At 31.8% G+C, this 20,107-nt stretch overlaps 1 protein-coding gene and 1 pseudogene across 2 annotated transcripts in view; both read right to left on the minus strand.

The window, feature by feature from the left end:
- Positions 1-776: 776 nt before the first annotated feature.
- On the minus strand, positions 777-9,165 carry LOC143893752 (uncharacterized; annotated as a pseudogene).
- A 188-nt stretch (positions 9,166-9,353) lies between these two features.
- Positions 9,354-20,107, minus strand: part of Lace (serine palmitoyltransferase long chain base subunit) — a 51,161-nt gene continuing 40,407 nt past the window's right edge. For both annotated transcript variants that reach the window (XM_077399479.1, XM_077399478.1), the window contains 6 exons: positions 11,510-11,728; positions 11,267-11,430; positions 11,016-11,177; positions 10,678-10,940; positions 10,477-10,606; positions 9,354-10,413 (listed from right to left, as the gene is read on the minus strand). In XM_077399479.1, coding sequence (XP_077255605.1) covers positions 10,309-10,413; positions 10,477-10,606; positions 10,678-10,940; positions 11,016-11,177; positions 11,267-11,430; positions 11,510-11,728 — 1,043 coding nt within the window. In that variant the 3' untranslated portion in view covers positions 9,354-10,308. The remainder of the gene's footprint in view (positions 10,414-10,476; positions 10,607-10,677; positions 10,941-11,015; positions 11,178-11,266; positions 11,431-11,509; positions 11,729-20,107) is intronic.

Here is a 20,107-nt window from a genome sequence, read left to right on the forward strand (position 1 = left end):
GATCAGAAAAATTACTTTTTACCATCAAAAACGCTATTATGTCGCGCTAAAAATTACACCATAACTCAAAATGTCACCAAATTCCGTTGATAATACTGGCACATAAAGACGCATTTACAGTAGGAAAGGCAAGTTTCTACGATAGATTTAACTTTCGGAGAACATGTCTATTTTTTCATTCACGGAAAACACTCTGGGTCAATCTGACCCTACACACACTTTGATCGTCCACCATTTTAAATTGACGAGTGCGATCAGCTTGAAAAAATTTCCAGATGTAGTGGAACATTGTTAAATTAAATGATATAAATAAAAAGTGTCGTTGAAATTATTTACATATTTAAAAAAAATAAAAAAAAAATTGAAAAAATTGTTTTTTAATTTTTTTAAATATGTAAATAATTTTAACGGCACTTTTTATTTATATTAATTGATTTAACAATGTTCCGCTACATCTGGAAATTTTTTCAAGTTGATCGCAGTCGTCAATTTAAAATGGTGGACGATCAAAGTGTGTGTAGGGTCAGACTGACCCAGAGTATTCTTTAAAAAAAAAAGTAATTTACAAATAAAATATTTTTTTTATTTTTAATATTTCTGGCTAAAATTTTTTCTGGCAAAAAAAAAAACAGGGTCAAATTGACCTTGTGTGTTCTCCGAGGGTTAAATTGGCAAAAAGCCTAGTGTCAAGTTTGCCCCGATCTCCCCTACCGTGTATGTACACACACATATCTAGTAAAATATATAGGAAAAGGTTTTAGAGTAAATCACAGTCGTTCGTAGTAATGACAATAATATATTTTGCTATAAGCGTTTGCTCTGCTAATTACAAAAATAGCATTGTCGATCATTAGGAATGTATACATTGCAAATCGTGAAATGTTGAGAAAACGGGCGACCCAACAACTTTCTAATCGATATTTCTCATTCACTTTTTAACGACCTTTAAACTTTAAAACTATCTCTTTTAGTCTCCTAATATAAAACACCCTTTTCACTTTACAAAATAATATTTTGCTTAAAGCACGATGCTGATACAGTTTAAATATGTGCTAATTAAAAAGTATCGACTTATGGCGATTAATTTGTACATGCGATATTTCTTACACTTTCATGTACATATTTGCAATAAAAAATCATGCAAAAATTGTGAAGGATTATCTAAAATAATAATAATAATTATTATTATAATTATAATAAAAGTGTACACCTTGTAAAAAATAGTCTAAAACTACGGAAAGTGTAAGAAGATGCGGCTAGGAAAAAACAAAGCTTAACTCTTAAAGGCTACATAGTCTATATATAAACCTCACATATGGACCTTTGATTGCGTATAAAGCTGGATTTAATCAACTAAATCTTAAGAATTATATATTAAATAGGGATAGAAAAGACTAAAAAATATAATAGAATTAGAAAAATTGCCAATAATTAATATTAAATTGTCCAAAAACATTAATTTTTGAAGAGTTTCAAGTGGTTGAGACTTAAGATGTAACCTTTAAGGGTTAATATTATTACCATATTATATTTAAGATTAGATATACATAATTACCCAATTTAAATTCAATGCGATTATATCGAATGAGATATTTACATTATACAAGATTCAAAATTTCTTTGTATTAAATGTAACACATATTTGCACAATCTGATCCATATATGGGGTGTCTGACAAGTTACTGATTAATCCAAAGGAGAAAGTAGATTGGAGCAAACTGAAAAGAAAAGTCGTGTATTATTTGCAAAATTCGCAATAGTTATTGAGTGATTAATTAAACCGTCTGAGCAAATGAACGCATCATAACCGATAGGTCAGACTTGATAAGCATGTAAAATGATTTAGTTATTAGATCTTTTAGCAAGGTATCATCTGATAGAAAGAGGTGAACCATAGTTTCTTGTGTGTGGTCGTGTCACGCGTTCGCGTATCATATTTGTTCGCCACTCGCTGCGTGACTCCACCTCTTACAATCAGATGATGCTTATCCTGCTAAGAGATTTAACTAAAATATTTTACAAAAAATAATATATTCCATCGACAGCAATTGGCAAAAAATATACATATACTTCACGACGTTTCAACCCAGGATTCGGGTCCTTATCAAATGATCTGACAAAACAAAAACAACAAGCGTAAAAATTAATAATTTAAGAGTTGAAAGTTAAAATTTTCCAAAAGTATAAAAGAAGTGCGAAAAATTCTTAAGGCGCAAAAAATTCATACCTGATGAGAAAACGAGTACCATCGTCGGCACATTCTCAGTACTAGTGCTTATGCAATTTTGGCAGAAACATCACAAATGAGAGGCTAGAAAATTAATAAATAATAGAAGTGATGTTTAAGTCCAAGAAAATTAAAGGGAGAGTACTTATTTACACAGAGAATGTCCAACGACGGCGCCAAAAGGTTAATTGTTTTGTTTCTCTGCTGTTGGGTACTCTGATAACTTTGTAAACGTTTAATATGTACGAAACTGTCAGTTCGTTCCTGACTCCCATTGCGTGAACATGTGTCGCCGCTGTGGCTCGAGAGAATTGCGATCCGTATGGTAACTTGTAACTCGTCAGCATGATACGCAATGCTAACCTTTTGGCGCCGTCGTTGGACATTCTCTGTGTAAATAAGTACTCTCCCTTTAATTTTCTTGGACTTGAACATCACTTCTATTATTTATTAATTTTCTAGCCTCTTATTTGTGATGTTTTTGCCAAAATTTTATAAGCACTAGTACTGAGAATGTGCCGACGATGGTACTCGTTTTCTCATCAAGTATGCATTTTTTGCGCCTTAAGAATTTTTCGCATTGACTTAAAAGAAACTTCTTTTATACTTTTGGAAAATTTTAACTTTCAACTTTTAAATTATTAATTTTTAACTTATTGACTTTGTTATTTGACCTCGCGCTTGTTGTTTTTGTTTTGTCAGATCACTTAATATAAGGACCCGAATCCTGGGTTGAAACGTCGTGAAGTATATGTATATTTTTTGCCAATTGCTGTCGATGGAATATATTATTTTTTGTAAAACATTATTGGCGGAACAAACATTTATTTTTTAAAACATTTTACATGCCTACCAGTCCGGTCTACTGCTTCTCATACGCTCATTCGCTCAGACGTTTTAATAAAGCACTTAATAACTATTGCAAATTTTGCAAAATGGCAACATGACTTTTCTTTTCAGTTTGACCCAATCTACCTTCATTTTTCAGTTGATCAGTGATTTGTCTGACATCCTCATCTAGAGTCACTTAGTTAGAATAGAAGCATGTTTCGCATTAAATGCACAGCTAAACGTAACTATATTGTTCATATTGATTGCATTTTGTATTTATTGGATTGTCAAGAATTTCTTATTACATACCCTTGTTTAACGCAAGATTAAATTGAAATTCGTTCAACGTAATACATTTTGTATCATTAAATAGCCTCATTCAGCGAAAAGTTTAATACACATATTTAATACATATTTATAGAATGTAAATTACTTTAGTTGGAGACATAAAAATAATATAATTGAAACGTTACAGAATAATTATATAAGACTCGAGATCCCTTACTGCAACTATATTGGATCATGATGTTTGAAGTAAAAAAAATAAATTTTACTTATTGTACCATATATCGAAATAAATTCGTTTCTTCGCATACCACCACGTGTAATAGTATGAATGATAAAATGTACTTAACATAACAAAAACTATTTTAATTTAATTATTTAGTAATTATCTAACATATTATTGTATGTAATTTATTATATAATTATATATTATGTATATATATGTATATAATTTAATTATATAGTAATTATCTAAATTTGTCTAATATACGTCACGCGTGTGCGCGTGTAAAATTCATACCTTATGTTCCCAGAATATTTGGAAAAAAATTTTTATGAATTTATCAAGATTTACAATCTTGATAAATCTGTAAATATATACATCTATAAATTTACTTTATATGAATTACATGCAAACGAAATTTATCTCAATATATAACGTAAAAAAAATTTATACGATTTTTCATTTCTAACATTATAATCTAAAATGGCAATAAGGGACTACAGAGAGAATTTAATAAATATCATTTGTCTTAAAAAGTTAGTTTTATTATAACATATTTCAAAACTATTTCTAACTCTTAAAAGGTAAAAGAATTAAAATTGTAAGAATATTAAAATTTGATAAATTTTACGAATCATAAAGATGCTATATTATATGCATTATTTCTATATTTGTAAGCAAGTATTAACTAGATCTTTTTAAAGTTTATAGTATTCTAAGCTATTAGTATCCAAGTGTCCGATAATATACAGTCTGTAACAGTCATGTGAGTGATCATATTATTGCTTTAAATATAAAATTTTGTATATAGTTCTATTATTGCAACATCTGTCATTGCTTGGCAGCGTTATTCTGAGCTTTTCATTTAGGAATCCATGTCCAAAACGAGTAAGTATCATATTGCTCCAATTTCGAATGATATGGCTTAGCCCATACTTGTCGCTTTTTAATGTATTTTGTGATAATAATAGTTTCAACCTTGACTCATAATTTTATATTACGTGAGAGATCATGAAAATATAATTATTCAAAAATCTAATAATTGTTTTAAAAAATTTTAATTTGAAGACAATAAAAATAATCGTCCATATGCTCTTGTGTAACAGACTATAAGTGTGAAACCTAGATAGCTAAATATGTTAAAGAAATTTTGGAAAGTGTTTAGTACAAATTGTCTCAGCCAAAAGGCTACAGATTTAATGCAAGACATACAATATCGTTGTTCGAAATATAGCAATTTTTCAATAAAATATAACGGGAGTAGATTAGCAGAATCTCAACAGAATTTGCTTCCAATTTGCCTTTGAACTGCGTTCAAAACCGTTTTAGTAAATTGATTTCTGCAATTTCAATATACCGTATCATATTATATCCGCAAATTCTGCTCAGAACAGCAAGCTTAATATAGATACAGTTCTCGCTCATTTATTATAATTTACGTTTAAATATGTCTCCAATCTGTTAGTAAACATACTAACAATTTGCTTATGATTAATGAGCAATCATAGAATTAAGTCTATTTAATTTTTCTTTTTCAAAATGCAAATATATGTTTGGTATGTATATATATAAGCACTTAAATATTATACAGAGGTTTGCACATTGCAGTATTAACGCGATTAATTTTCGCAACTGATGACGTAGCGATATCTTCTCATATAGATTAGAGATTGCGAACGAGTGACGTAATATAGTAACGTAATATAGTGACGTAATAGTACACCTTTCGTTTGTGATAAGCAAAAAACAAATGATCATACAAGAATGCTCTATCGCTCACATATGAAAACAACATCAAATGCGTGCGGTGTCAGTGTGTAACATAATTACAAATGATTAACAAGATATACCTAAACAGCTCATTTGTATATTCAGTTGGCGCTATTGTACCAAAATTTTAATTACCATAAAAAAATATGTACCTAGTGTTTCTCTATAAATATAAAATGCTAAATTTTAATGAAATTTACAGGTATTAATAAACACATGTGCCTTTTTATTTGTTCGTATTATTTCGTATAGTAACAAAGTAACGCTCAGAATTTTCTGATGATTGAGCAATTCAAGTAATTCGAATTATAAAACTCGAATCTTAAATTGTTCAGATTATTCAAGTCTGAATATACACTTCAACAATTCGATTCGGAATTAGGTAGAATAGTAACATAAAATAAGACGATATATTTAAAAACCAGGCAAAAATTGATTAGTCTTATTTGCTTGGATTTTCTTTGATGTCTCAACTTTGAATATTTGTACTTTACCTACTGTAAATTGCGAGCAAGCAGTTCAGTTATTTCCGTTAAAAGTGTTTGAATTGTTCGTATTTTTGACAGCTTGTGTTTCGTTTCGATCTGTTAGAACACAATTTGGCCACATGATTCATTCAAGTATGCATGTATAGTATAAGCCCTAGTAATAAGGAACAATAAATTTGCGATATTTTACATTGTATCGTAATCAATACGAATATATTACACGGCAAAGATCGTATTTTTTATATTTATGATACATTTTGTATATTTTTTACTTTATAACTATGACAGCGAGATTAAAAAGTAATTGAAATTCTCTTTTATGCTATATTCTAATATCGTGACAATTTGATTTATCAGTCACATATATTTTGATAAATATTATGAGATCATTATATTACAAAAGTGGCAGTATGCTTAATGAAATGAAAATGGAATTCCAACAACAGTCATTGAATATTTAACGGAGTAATAAATTTGAAATATTTTTTATTATTCCGTTGTCTGTGTCATCATTGTTATGTATTATCTCTTGTTTAAAGTCAGTATACCAAAGAAAATTTTTAACTTATCTTATTATAAAAAAACCCATGTCCAATATCAAAATTTTAAGAAGCTGTGTCAAAGATAAACGTAAGACATTTAGGTACTTAAAAAGATAGAAATCTTGTTGATATGTATCATATATGTGTGTATAATTTTTATTGAAGTAAGATTAGGAAACCAATTTTAACAAATGTTGAAATTTACATTAATAATCAGTTCTCAAAGCTCATAATTTTATTTACACCTAATTCAACATGATTAATGTTACGTTGCTCGATTTAAATTCTTACTTGATTCCATTCAAAGGAAAATATTAAACTAAATTTTACGAAAACTATGCATTTTCGAGAAAAATGTTTCAAACAAAAGTTGTATGGTTTCAAGTAACGCATTACATAACAATATCAGTACGTAACAGTATGACCTTGAAGAGTGTTGTCAAGGTTACGTAAAGATCACCTTGAAATTTTTAAATAAAAACCTTAATTTTTTATTACTCTTGTATAGCTTACCTCGAAAGCTTTTCAAAATACTATAATAAAGTATTCTTTTATTAAGTACTTTTCAAGTTATGGAGCTTGGAAGTCACAGTATCATCGGCATCAGCATTATAACAAGGTATACCGCGTAAAGGTTGCACGGTCGGATTTACATTTCTGCGCGTGCGTGTGTGCGTGCGTTATGCATGGTGTCATGGAACTTTATAATGTAAAACATTTCTGCTATTTCTCTTTTTCTGGTGTATCTTTTTGGTGGTTTAGAATAAATTCTGAAAGTGGCTCCCATTGACTTTCTGACAGTATGCCAATCTTTGATAGAATGCAAACATGGCTCTACGATTCGATTCAGCTGGTAACAAGGCCGCTTCATTTCTTATTCGCTGCCTCAATTCTTAGATGTTTTTAGGTTTTGTTTCGTAAACGTCACTCTTCAGGTAGCCCCAAAGGTAATAATCAAGATGAGTTAGATCTGACCGAGGTGGCCAATGCTCTTCTCCTTCTCCTCGGTTCCTTCTTCCTATCCACCTTCGTGGGAAAACTTCATTTAAAATTTGACGTGGTCTTGCACCAAAATGAGAAGCTCTATCATGCTGAAACCATATTTCTTTGAAGTTATTTGGAAAAACATTTCGTATGGCTGGAATTACTTCATCTACAAGTACCTTTCTCGTACCTCTAAGCATTAAGGTTTTCCTCGAAAAAAAAAAACGGCCCTATCAAATGACCATCTATCATACCACACCATACATTTATTTTTTGTGGGTATTGCGTGTGAGTTTCCCGCACGTAATTCGGATTTTCATCTGATCAGAAACGAAAATTTTGATTATTAACCTCTCCCATCAACGTGAACGTCACGTTGCCTCGTCTGTAAGAACAATTTGATAAGGGAAGTTGGGCCAGTCATCTATTCCATCATTCTTACACAGAAGCGTATACGACGCTCATCATCTCCGTCTTGCAATTCTTGAACGTATTGCAATTACGGATGTAATTTATTTATTTATTTTTTAAATTCTGTGTACAGACCTGGGAGCTGTATCGTGAGCTTGGGCTGCTTTATTAAGAGACGCACGCGGGGATTTTTTTGTTGTTTCTCATTGTTAGTTGCAGATGGCCTGCCTGACCTAACGCGACTTTTTATGAAAACGTCGTATGTTTTCAAAACAGTGGCCTTATTAATTTAACGATTCGGATACGTGTCATTAAACAATCAAACGACATCAGTAAACGATCGTTCATCATCACCACCCGCGCATCAAGGATAGTGATTCTTCCACGCTCCGATAATTTGTTAGCCATTTTTAACCAAACGTTTAATTTTTAATTTATTAATTTGCGAATTAAAAAGACAAAAGTCCTCGACAGAAGCAGAGCGCTCTATTCTGAACGCTATCACACTACCCGCGTGATTATGCGTGAGAAAATGACATTGAATATCCTGGCGCTTGCGTTTTATACCCTTTTAGAGTGTCGATCCAGAGAGGGTCAGCGCGAAGGGAGGGAGAGGGGGAGTGCAATTGGGTCATTGGAGGCTCCAATCCCTTTATTAGATCCTCTTAGGAAGGGTTCAATGAGAGCCTCCAATGACCCAATCGCCCTCTCCCTCCCCCTCACCCCATAGGATAAAAAAAAAACCAAAATGAAGGAGTAGAGGATTGGCCACCTCGGTCTAACTCCTCTTGATTATTACTTTTTGGTAATGCTGATGCTGGAGATACTGTGACTTCCAAGCTCCATAACTTGAAAAGTACTTAATAAAAGAATACTTTATTATAGTCTTTTGAAAAGCTTTCGAGGTAAGCTACAAGAATATGTAATAAAAAATTAGGGTTTTTATTTAAAAATTTCAAGGTGATCTTTACGTAACCTTGACAACACTCTTCAAGGTCATACTAATATTGCTATGTAATGCGTTACTTGAAACCATACAACTTTTGTCTGAAACATATTTCTCGAAAATGCATAGTATTTCGTAAAATTTAGGGGTTTCCATATTTTTGCCCAACCCTGTATATTAATTATATAAATGTGCATTTACGTCCATCTACAAAAATCTATTTTTTGAAACTGAAATGATTACTACAAACTGATTACGAAATCGATCCCAGTACTAGATACAAGGTATTAGATACAAGGTACTAGATACAAGGTACTAGATACAAGTACTAGATACAAGGAATGTGCATAAAAATAGTTTTTTGTATATATGCATAAAACATTTGTTTAATGGCTGGAAGTAAAGCATATTTTCCATTTTCCAGTGATATAAAAGATATGAATATATATATATATATATATATATATATATATATATATATATTATTCATGATTTTATACATATATACATAAATAAATATGTATAATATTAATATATAAGTAAAAATTAATTATATAATATATAAAAGTATATTATATAATATACATAATATTATATAATCATCATATTATGCTATATTATAAATACATATATATATGTATAAAATTATGAATGATAATAAAAAAAGAAGTACATAATGCATTATATATTGGATTATCTCTACATTTAAATTTTCTGATACATAATCTTTATCAATGTTTCCTATAAAGTGTGAAATAAAATAAACAAATGCTAACTTAAATGATTCTACAGTAATATGACAATTCCAGAGAGATGGCCAGTCATAAAAATTTAGTAACTTTAGTTAGTATATGTAATTTTTTTAATGTACTTTAATATAATCTTAAAATATTTCTTCAACTATGCGTGAATACTGTGAGAATGAGTAAATAAAATTAACAGTATGTACAATTATAACTCATTGACATTTGATATTGATCAAATTCGTTTGTTCGTTCAATATGTATAGATCGTGAAAAGCAAGAAGATATCTGGAGGCAGTGTAATTCCTTATTTCGAATAAAAGGCAAATGGAAAGAACAATGACAAATAGCAACAGATCTGATTGGTAATGTCATTTCGTGATTATCTTTTCAAACGAAGCGCGACATATTTCTGAGGTTTATAGTTGTAACCTACGTAAAATACAACAAAATACTATTTCTGTAAAATGCTTGTAAATAGCACTTCTCTTGGCATAAGATCGACGTTAAAAAAAACTAACAAAAAATTTCGTCTTAGTCATATATACGATGTAATGTACTTTAATCTCATTCCCCTTCTTTCCTTGCATTTATCTGGTTTAGCCTGCCCATATTATACGTCCTCCAGTTATTTCTTAACTTCATGTATAAATCGTTACACTCGTATATTTTTAATGAGAAATTTACGTAAGCATTAGCTTATTGTTGTAATAATCATAATATATGTAGCTTTCTCATTTAATGTATTGTACGATGCGATGAACTATATTTAGAGCTATGGCGATATTTAAAATTTTCAGCTATCTTGACCCGTCATAGAAACGTATTATCTAACAATTTATTACTCTACGAGGTAGGTCATTCTGCTTCGCTGTCGGAATATTCTATTTTCGTAGGAGTGCGAGGTTTCCTCGAGTATCTTAATCCTAACATGTCCGCAATCTCCTCAATATGCGACAATACCTGAGATATAAAAAAAATTGCGATTAAAATATCAAGTCTTTTAGTTTACCAGCTATTACTTACATAATCTAATTGTTCCTTTGTGTGTGCGGCTGAAAGACAAAATCTAATTCTGCCCTCCATCAACGGCGTTGCTGGGAATCCAACGCCGACGGTTGCTATGTTACGGGTCGTCAGAGTACGGATCACTGCGCTATATTAAACATTACAGAGAAAAAAAGAGAATGAAGTGATTCGGATTTTAGAGATAATATCTTAACTTACCCGATCTTAGAGAATAAGTAAACTAGCATAGGCACAACGGGTGAGTCCTCGTTTCCATAAATTATAACTCCGATCTGATTCAATCTGCGTCTAAAATATCTCGTATTCTTAGCCAACTGTTTGATACGTTTTTCACCAGCATCTGTGCCATCTTCTCCTGCAATAATTCGCATAGACGTGATAATTTGTTGCGTAACAGGTGGGGACATCGATGCCGCGTACGTATGTGCATGACCATATATCCTTATATGATTTATCAATGTCTGAAACAAACGTGATCTGATTACAGATAAGTATTAAAATATGTCGAGACTGTTGAAAGATCGTTAAAATATTACTCTTGTTCCAGCTATATATCCACCCGCCGAGCCAAAGCTTTTCGTAAATGTTCCCATGAGTATATCTACTTCGCGCGGGTCAATACCGTAGTAATCGCAAACTCCTCTCCCATGTTTTCCCATGGCTCCCGCGCTATGTGCCTCATCCACATAAAGGTAGGCCTGTTCGACAATTAAAAAATTTATATTAATCGTAATAAGAATTTAAAGAAAGGAAGTAATAGATTACAATCAAAGTTACTTTTACGAACTTTGTATTTCTTTTTTAACTCTAATATTTCGGGTAAATGGACGATTGAACCTTCCATAGAATAAACGCCTTCAACAATGATAACTATTTTCTTCCAAGGTTCGCCAGTTTTCGGCTGCCCGGAGACAATAGCCTTCTTCAAACATTCCTCTAAATGCTTCACGTCTGTGGATCATGAGCTTTTTGTACTTTCAACAGTAGATAATTATGCGTTGACTATTTGACTATTACATAATATACGTACTATTATGCTTGAAGATCTGTGTCACTGCGCCAGATAGTCGTAGTCCGAGAATAAGCGAAGCATGATTCTTCTCGTCGCTAAGAACCAGACAACCTTTGCTGACCAAGGAAGGTAGGTTTAATGAGTTTGTGGCAAATCCCATTCCAAATACTATGGCGTCTTCCACTCCCAAAAATTTCGCAGTCAACTTTTCTAGTTCATCATGTATCGGCATGGTACCTTAGCATAATAAAAGTGATTTGTTCAATTTCTTTTTACTGTATGCAGTTAAAAAAAACTGGAACTTTAATAAATCATAGCAAATTATCACCATGAAAAAAAAAATAAAGGAAGAGCCCTTAAAGCCGGTTTTCGGCCCCCTCTAAATTTTATTCCAAAATATCAGAAACATTCTATTTTTTGTAAGAACTATTGAAATCAGATTTTAGTCTAAACAGACGTAAGCACAAGAGCGTTGATGGTAAAAATGGGATCAATTAGAATTACAAGGTAAACAGACATCAAAATATGTCCGTTTAAACTAAAATCAGTTGATTTTAATAAATTGGTATAAAAGTTTGTCATTTTCCACAAATTAATTTATAAACATTGACTAGTGAAACTGTAACTTATGAAAAAAGTTATATTTTTAACGAATATTATATTATTTTATATTATATTATATTATATTATTGTCATTCCACATATGGTCGTCACACATGGACAGAGATAGAATATTGACCAAATATAGGTATTAACCGTTTAAGTTTCAAAGCGATCACATTTCTGCTTTATGCTTATTTTATTTGATTTTTTGATTTTTTTTCATATACATATATTCATTATTTATTTCATATAAATAAAAAAAAAAAAGTTAAAAATTTGCACATTGCTTCCTCACCACTTTTAAGTGTGCACATTAGGAATTTCCACATTATTTTTTATTGCGCTCACAAAGCTCCTCTATTTCTTAAGGAAGCTTGTATTTTATTTGATGCATAATTAGAATAGTATTCATTATAGTTTGGCTTCCTCATAGAGGAAGCTTTAGCGCAATAAAAAGCAATGTGCAAATTCCTAATTTGCACACTTAAAAATGTTGAGGAAGCAATGTGCAAATTCCTAATTTGTAGAAAAGAATAAAAAATAACCCAATATCTTAACATTTACGGAAGTTAGAGCTACCACAGATATTTCTCAAAACATTATAGACCTTTGATCGCGTATAAAGCTGGGTCTAATCAACCAAATCTTAAAGAATTATATATGAAATAGGGGTAGAAAAGACTGAAAAATATATTAGAATTAGAGGTAATTATGCAGTATAGGGGAAGCACCTCCGATGACCTTGACCTTGACATATGTTGTCAAGGTCACCCTCCTGAGTGACCTTCAGAAGGTTTTAGCCGTCGCTCGTTTTTTATTAAAAAGTTATAAACAAAAAAAGTTTCGAAAATATAGCAGTTATTTTAAGTACTGAGAGGCATAAACGACTAATATTACGTTTTTCTTTAAAGCAGAGAATAATTTATTTCGCGAGAAAGTCGCTGCTTTACAAAAACACAACATTTAAAGCAGTAAATTGTTGATAAATTGAAATTTTTTTGTTAAAGCAGAGAATACATTATTTTGCGAAAAAATCGCTGCTTTACCAAAACACAACATTTAAAGCAGTAAATCGTACCTATGTAGGTTAGTGACGCGCTTTAAAAGTATTTAAGTGTTTAAAGCGCGTCAACTAACCTATATATGCACCTATATATGCTATACTTTCCAAACTTTTTTTGTTAATAACTTTTTAACGAATAGCGAGCGACTGCTAAAACTTTCTGAAGGTCACTCGTGGTCATGACCTTGACAACATATATCAAGGTCATTGAAATCGGTGAGGTCGCCAAACTTTTTTTTGTTAATAACTTTTTAATAAAAAACGAGCGACGGCTAAAACCTTCTGAAGGTCACTCAGGAGGGTGACCTTGACAACATATGTCAAGGTCAAGGTCATCGGAGGTGCTTCCCCTATACTGCATAATTACCGAATTAGAAATAGCCCGATATTTCAAAATTGGCGAAAGTTAAAGCAATCACAAACATTTCTCAAAAAATCTAAATTTTCTAAAGAAAGAACTCCTTTACCGATCACCGCCAAATTTAATACCAACTTTCCTTTAATAATACTCTACATTAAAAAAAATTGAGTCCGATATCTAAAAAATTACGGAATTAGAGCTACTACACACTTCAAATACTATACACGCACACACACATACACACACCTTTAAAACAATTAAGACCCCCATTTTTTATTGCATATTCTTAAAGCTTACTTCGAGCTTTTCAAAACACTAAAAAATTATTTTTTCTTACTACCTCGGTCGAAAGTACGTACTTTCGGCCCCGGTTCCACGGCAGAAAGTCTCATTTTTATGCCTTGGTTAAACTACATGCGCGCCATCTAGAATAGCGGGAGTAAAAACTTAGTTGCGTGCACTGGCACTCAATATATGACAAGATCCCTATTATAATATTACCACAAACCCAATTCACATCGCCCCAACCTCTACTTTTACTTTCACTCGTATAACCTAAAAATTTGTTTACAGTTAGTCAATGATAATGTTTATTAGTAAATTCTATTTAGAAAGTGATTAGTGTAATAAAAATAAAAATAAGAAAATGCATGAACCATCATCTGGCGAGTCAACAGATGAGGAAGAAGTCACCAAAAACAATTCCTTTAATTAAAGTGTATTTATACTTTTATTTATAGATGCATTTGATTTGATGCCTGCCCCCGACCAGCAGCACTCGCTTCGCTCGTGCCGCAAATGTCGGGGCAGGCATCAATATCTTCAACACACATATGTCATTCTTCCGTACTTTCGACCAGGCAGCAAGAAAAATAGTATACACTACACGGGCAGAAAGTTTGAGAGCCCTGAACTGCGCGCCATCGTGCTCGAGCACGATGGCGCGCAGTTCAGGAATCTCAAACTTTCTGCCCTTGTAGTGTAATATACTAATTTTATTAAGTACTTTTTGAGTTATGAGTGTGTACATACATACATACGTATTATACATACACACTACACACCCGAGAAAGAAGGATTAAATCTGACCAGATCAAATTTTATCTGGTCAGACATACTCAGATATGACTTCTCATGTCTGCGCAGATCTGGTCACATATGTTCATAAATAACTGTATATAACTACATATGTGATGTAATCTGGTCTTCGACGGCTCAGATCGGACCATATCTGCTCAAATCGGACCATATCTGCTCAGATCAAACCATATCTGTGATTGAATTTCATTGAAACAGTCCAGATCTGACTGTATCTGTTTAGATATAACCATATAGTTATCTATACTCAAATGCGACCCAAAATACATTACATCTGACCATATCTGTTCAGATATAAGTTGAACTGAGGTTGTGTTTGATCGAAAACTGTTCAGGTCTGACGATATCTGCCCATGTTTAACTATAATAAATTAAATGTTCGATGATTGATATTCATCTAAGATATTTAAATATATAAATATGAATTTATTTATATACATAACAAATTATAAAGATATTCAATTAAATATCTTTGATATAATTATATAAAAATAAATTATGATAAAGATATCATTTGCAGAAAACAAGTATTTTTTTATGAACAAAAAAACGTTAGTTATTTGTTATAAAAGCATTTTCATCAATTCGCCTTAATCTAAAATACAAAAGACAATCACAGAAATATAAGTTACTTCGTACATTGTAAGCTTATAGATGATGGATAAACAAAAGTGAAAAAATTCTCAACTTGATTATTATTTAATAGCTAGATTACGTTAAAAATTGTGTTGAAATTATTTGAAAACTTGCATAAATAATTACCAACTCGAATAAGAATTGTTAGAGACTTTACAATTTTTACTTTAATTACTAAGAATTATTTACTGGTTATACAAGGTGTAACAAAGAGGTCGGGATTATCTCTGAAAGATGACGTTTTTGGAAGAAATGTTTTATACAAAAGTTGTAGGGTACCAAGTTATCCATTATGTGGTGAGATTGGTTTGACCTTAAACGATCTTGAAAAAAGTCACATCAAGGTCATATTGAGTTCTTTAAACGGGGACTCCTTTTTTTATGTCATATTCTTGTAGTCCTTGTCGAGACGTTTTCAAAACACTAAGATAAAACTTTCTTTTGTTAAAAATTTCCTGAGATATTTTAAATTTTGTCATAACATTTTTAATATAAAATATGAGATATCTCATAAATAAGTAGAGGAGACCGGGGGGGGGGGAGTCGTCACTACAATTATCTCGAAATCTGTATGTTGTGTGAATTCGCCATTAATATTGTAAACACTACTTATGGTGCCCATGTAACCAACGGAGTTTAGTGAGATTATATGTCATGTTGTGATTTTCATTAAGGCAAACGTTTTTGGAAGTCAAAAGTAAAATTTTTTCCGCGTCAAAAATTTTAAATATTTTAAATATTATTTTCTCTCCAAATCTCGAGATAAGTGATTCTGAAGAGTAATGCATGCTGAACACGAATTCAATGAAATTTTTTTATTTTCGTTGATTTTTAATATTTCATGAGCGATCAAACTTAAAATCTGTGTCCGGGGCGAAATCGTCACCAAGCCATATCATGGAGGCTTCAAGCAAAAATCAAAGTCAAAGAAACAGCAGTGGTCGGATTCCGGCGAGGACTTGGATAATATGTGCTGTGTGTGCTCAGAGATGACAGAATAGAGCTGACGAGAAACAGTGCATTTCGTGCGAGCGTAGGCCACATAAGTGTGTGCGCTTTTCTTGTAATTATTTCCCGCCATCGTGTTTTTAATTAATGTTTCCATCTTTCTATTAAAAAATAATTAATAAAATGTATCTTATTATTTTTCAGGGTCAGAATTATGTATTTTTATTTAAAATCTAGTTCGAGAATGGAGTGACGATTCCGCCCCAGCAATTTTGACATTTCAATTTTTGCACCTTTGTCGTTTTCACTCTATACCAGTTGAACAAAGCGACGTAGACCGAAAATGTCCTTATAAATTTTGTAGCCAAGGGTTCACTCTTTACAATGGCCGGTGTACTACATTTTACTAAAATTATTATTTTGTTGTTAAAAATCGACATCGAAAAAATAGTGACGACTTCGTCCCGGTCTCCTCTATTCATTTTTCGATAACTTTATCTTCATACTTCTTTACGTAAAATGATGAAAGAAATCGAATAATAATATTAATTTTTACATTTGCAATTTTGCAAAATTGAATGCGTTTACAAAATGCAATTAAATTTTTTAAAATAATTTTTTTTTTTTTACAACAATCGATTTTTTTCATTATTCTGCGTATAAAAGTATAAAGGTAAAATTGTCGAAAAGTGAATACTTTACGAGATATTTTATATTTTCCATATCTAAAAAAGGCATGTAAAGTCGATACTCGAATCTATCAAAGTTTATTGTTGTCGCTTTTCCGCAATGCCGATTAGTTCTCTCGCTGCGCTTACTTTATGAGCAGCTGTCATCGTAATTTTGAAGTTGTGTATTGTGTGTATCAAGAAGTTAATAGTATAATAGTAATAGTATAATGTTAAAGCTGAATAGCGCGCGCAAAGCGCGTGTCTGTGATGTCTAGTACATTAAAAATGTCATGGAAATTTGAAATATCTCAGGAAATATTCTTATCGAAAGAGAGTTTTATCGTAGTGTTTTGGAAACGTCTCAACAAGGGTTACAAGAGAATATGACATGAAAAATAGGGGTCCCTGTTTAAAAAACTCAATGTGACTTTGATGTGACTCCCAAGTTTGTTCAAAGTCAAACCAATATCACCACATAATAAGCAACTTGGTACCCTACAACTTTTGTACAAAACATTTCTTCCGAAAACATCATCTTTCCGAGATAATCCAGTGTCCCAATCTTTTTGTTACACCCTTTATGCAAATGTCGGATCATTCGATAGATGGCATTCTGATGAGATCCGTTTCTGGTATTTAAAATATGACAAACAATGGTACAAGAACGGTATATAAATCAAGTGTACGGTACAACTTATCGAATAACAGTTGTATCGAGGTCCACGCTTATAAAGTGGCACACAATATTGAATTGAATCGATATATTTATGGTTGTATTACATTTTACATCCATTCATGATTTTTAATTATATCTGAGCAAATCTGGATACATTCGGTAAATAATTATATCTCAGCAAATCAAATTATATCTGATCAAATCTGGTTATATCTGTTCAGATCTGGCCAGATAGAGACAATTTGCAGATCAAATTATATCTGGCCAGATCTGATGAACCAGATCTGGTCATATCTCGGTAGATCTAATTCTTTTTTCCCGGGCACATACAGACATTGTGTTAAAAATATTTTTATATACGTTTTAGAACATTCTGAATACATTGGCATAGAAAACTAAAAGAACATTTTTTTCTTCCCCTTTTCTACCCTTTTTCGGCCTTTTCTACCCCTATTTCATATATAAGTCTTTAAAATTTAATTGATTAGACCTAGCTTTATATATATGCGATCAAAGGTCCGTATACGAGGTTTACGAAAACAAAACTTTCTCTATGAGAAAGCAAAATGCATCTAATAACTACTAATCGAATCTTGATAGTTACGGTAGAAGCGCATCAACAATGACTCTACTATAGGTGCTTTTCATTTAGCGACATAAGTCAATTCGAGCGTTATTACCTCTTTTAAGCTAGCAGGACCAAATGGGCAGAATCAAACCAAACCTATCGGAATATTTAGTACTTTTTTTGTACTAATTTGTACCACTAGTAACAATTTTGTACCTCGTGCTGTTTCGGAGAAAATCGTGTCGCTGCTACCTTAGAATTAAGCTAGAAAGACCACAAAAAAAAAAAATAAAAAAAGGATTTTAAATACAGAAATTTGAAGGACTGAATTTGTACTAATTTGTACCATACAAATAAACTTAATATATTCATCCCTTCTGCTTCAAACAGTCCCTAATAAAACTCAGTCCTCTTAGTCTCAAGAGTAAAGTACTCTTTTTAATCGGCATAATTAATCGCTACTTGTAGACTCTATTCAGTATAATTTGTACTACGAAAATATAACGTTTCAGATTTTGTACCCCAGCCGTTTGATAAAAAACTACCCCCGATACCTAACAGTCTCAAGAGTAAAGTACTCTTTCTCATCAGCAGAATCAATCGGTAGTTGTAGACTCGATTTAGGATAATTTGTACTGCAAAAATATAAAGTTTCAAATTTTATACCCCAGCCGTTTGATAAAAAACTACCCCCGATCCCTAACAGTCTCAAGAGTAGAGTACTCTTTCTTATCAGTAGAATCAATCACTACTCGTAGAATCGATTCAGGATAATTTGTACCGCGAAAATATAAAGTTTCAGATTTTGTACCCCAGCCGTCTGTCAGAAAACTATCCTTGATTTCTAACAGTCTCAAGAGTATAGTACCTTTGGTCGCAAACAAAATCAATCGCTATTTGCGTACTAGATGCGAAATAATTTATACCATTGAAATATAATATATATAGTTATTTTGTACCGGTGCCGTTTTTTTTTAATTATTTAGTAATAAATGAAAATCTGATTTTTGTTACGATTTAATATATAAAAAGATATCGAAGTAAACTGTACGTATTTGCATGTATACGAGTATGTGCGCGTATACATATGTGCATGAAACGGAAAACCTCATATCGTTGTACAGTTAACAATACGCAAATACCGATTGATTTTGTTCGCAACCAAAGGTTCTATACTCTTGAAATTGTTAGGGATCGGGGGTAGTTTTTTATCAAACGGCTGGGGTACAAAATCTGAAACTTTATATTTTCGCGGTACAAATTATCCTGAATTAATTCTACGAGTAGTGATTGATTCTGCTGATAAGAAAGAGTACTTTACTCTTGAGACTGTTAGGTATCGGGGGTAATTTTTTATCAAACAGCTGGGGTACAAAATCTGAAACTTTATATTTTTGCAGTACAAATTATCCTAAATCGAGTCTACAACTATCGATTGATTCTGCTGATGAGAAAGTGTACTTTACTCTTGAGACTGTTAGGTATCGGGGGTAGTTTTTTATCAAACGGCTGGGGTACAAAATCTGAAACTTTATATTTTCGTAATACAAATTATACTGAATAGAGTCTACAAGTAGCGATTGATTCTGCTGATTAGAAAGAGTACTTTACTCTTGAGACTAAGAGGACTGAGTTCTATTAGGGGCTGTTTGAAGCAGAAGGGATGAATATATTAAGTTTATTTGTATGGTACAAATTAGTACAAATTCAGTCCTTCAAATTTCTGTATTTAAAATCCTTTTTTTATTTTTTTTTCTTGTGGTCTTTCTAGCTTAATTCTAAGGTAGCAGCGACACGATTTTCTGCGAAACGGCACGAGGTACAAAATTGTTACTAGTGGTACAAATTAGTACAAAAAAAGTACTAAATATTCCGATAGGTCCGGTTTGATTCTGCTCATTTGGTCCTGCTAGCTTAAAAGAGGTAGCGTTATTCTGTCTTTTTTCAATATCTAGTGAACAGCAAAAATAATGACGCTTGTGTCGATTTGTG

The sequence above is a fragment of the Temnothorax americanus genome, unplaced genomic scaffold (genome assembly GCF_048541705.1).
Source record: "Temnothorax americanus isolate GAGA-0224 unplaced genomic scaffold, ASM4854170v1 Scaffold127, whole genome shotgun sequence".
Classification (NCBI taxonomy): domain Eukaryota; kingdom Metazoa; phylum Arthropoda; class Insecta; order Hymenoptera; family Formicidae; genus Temnothorax; species Temnothorax americanus.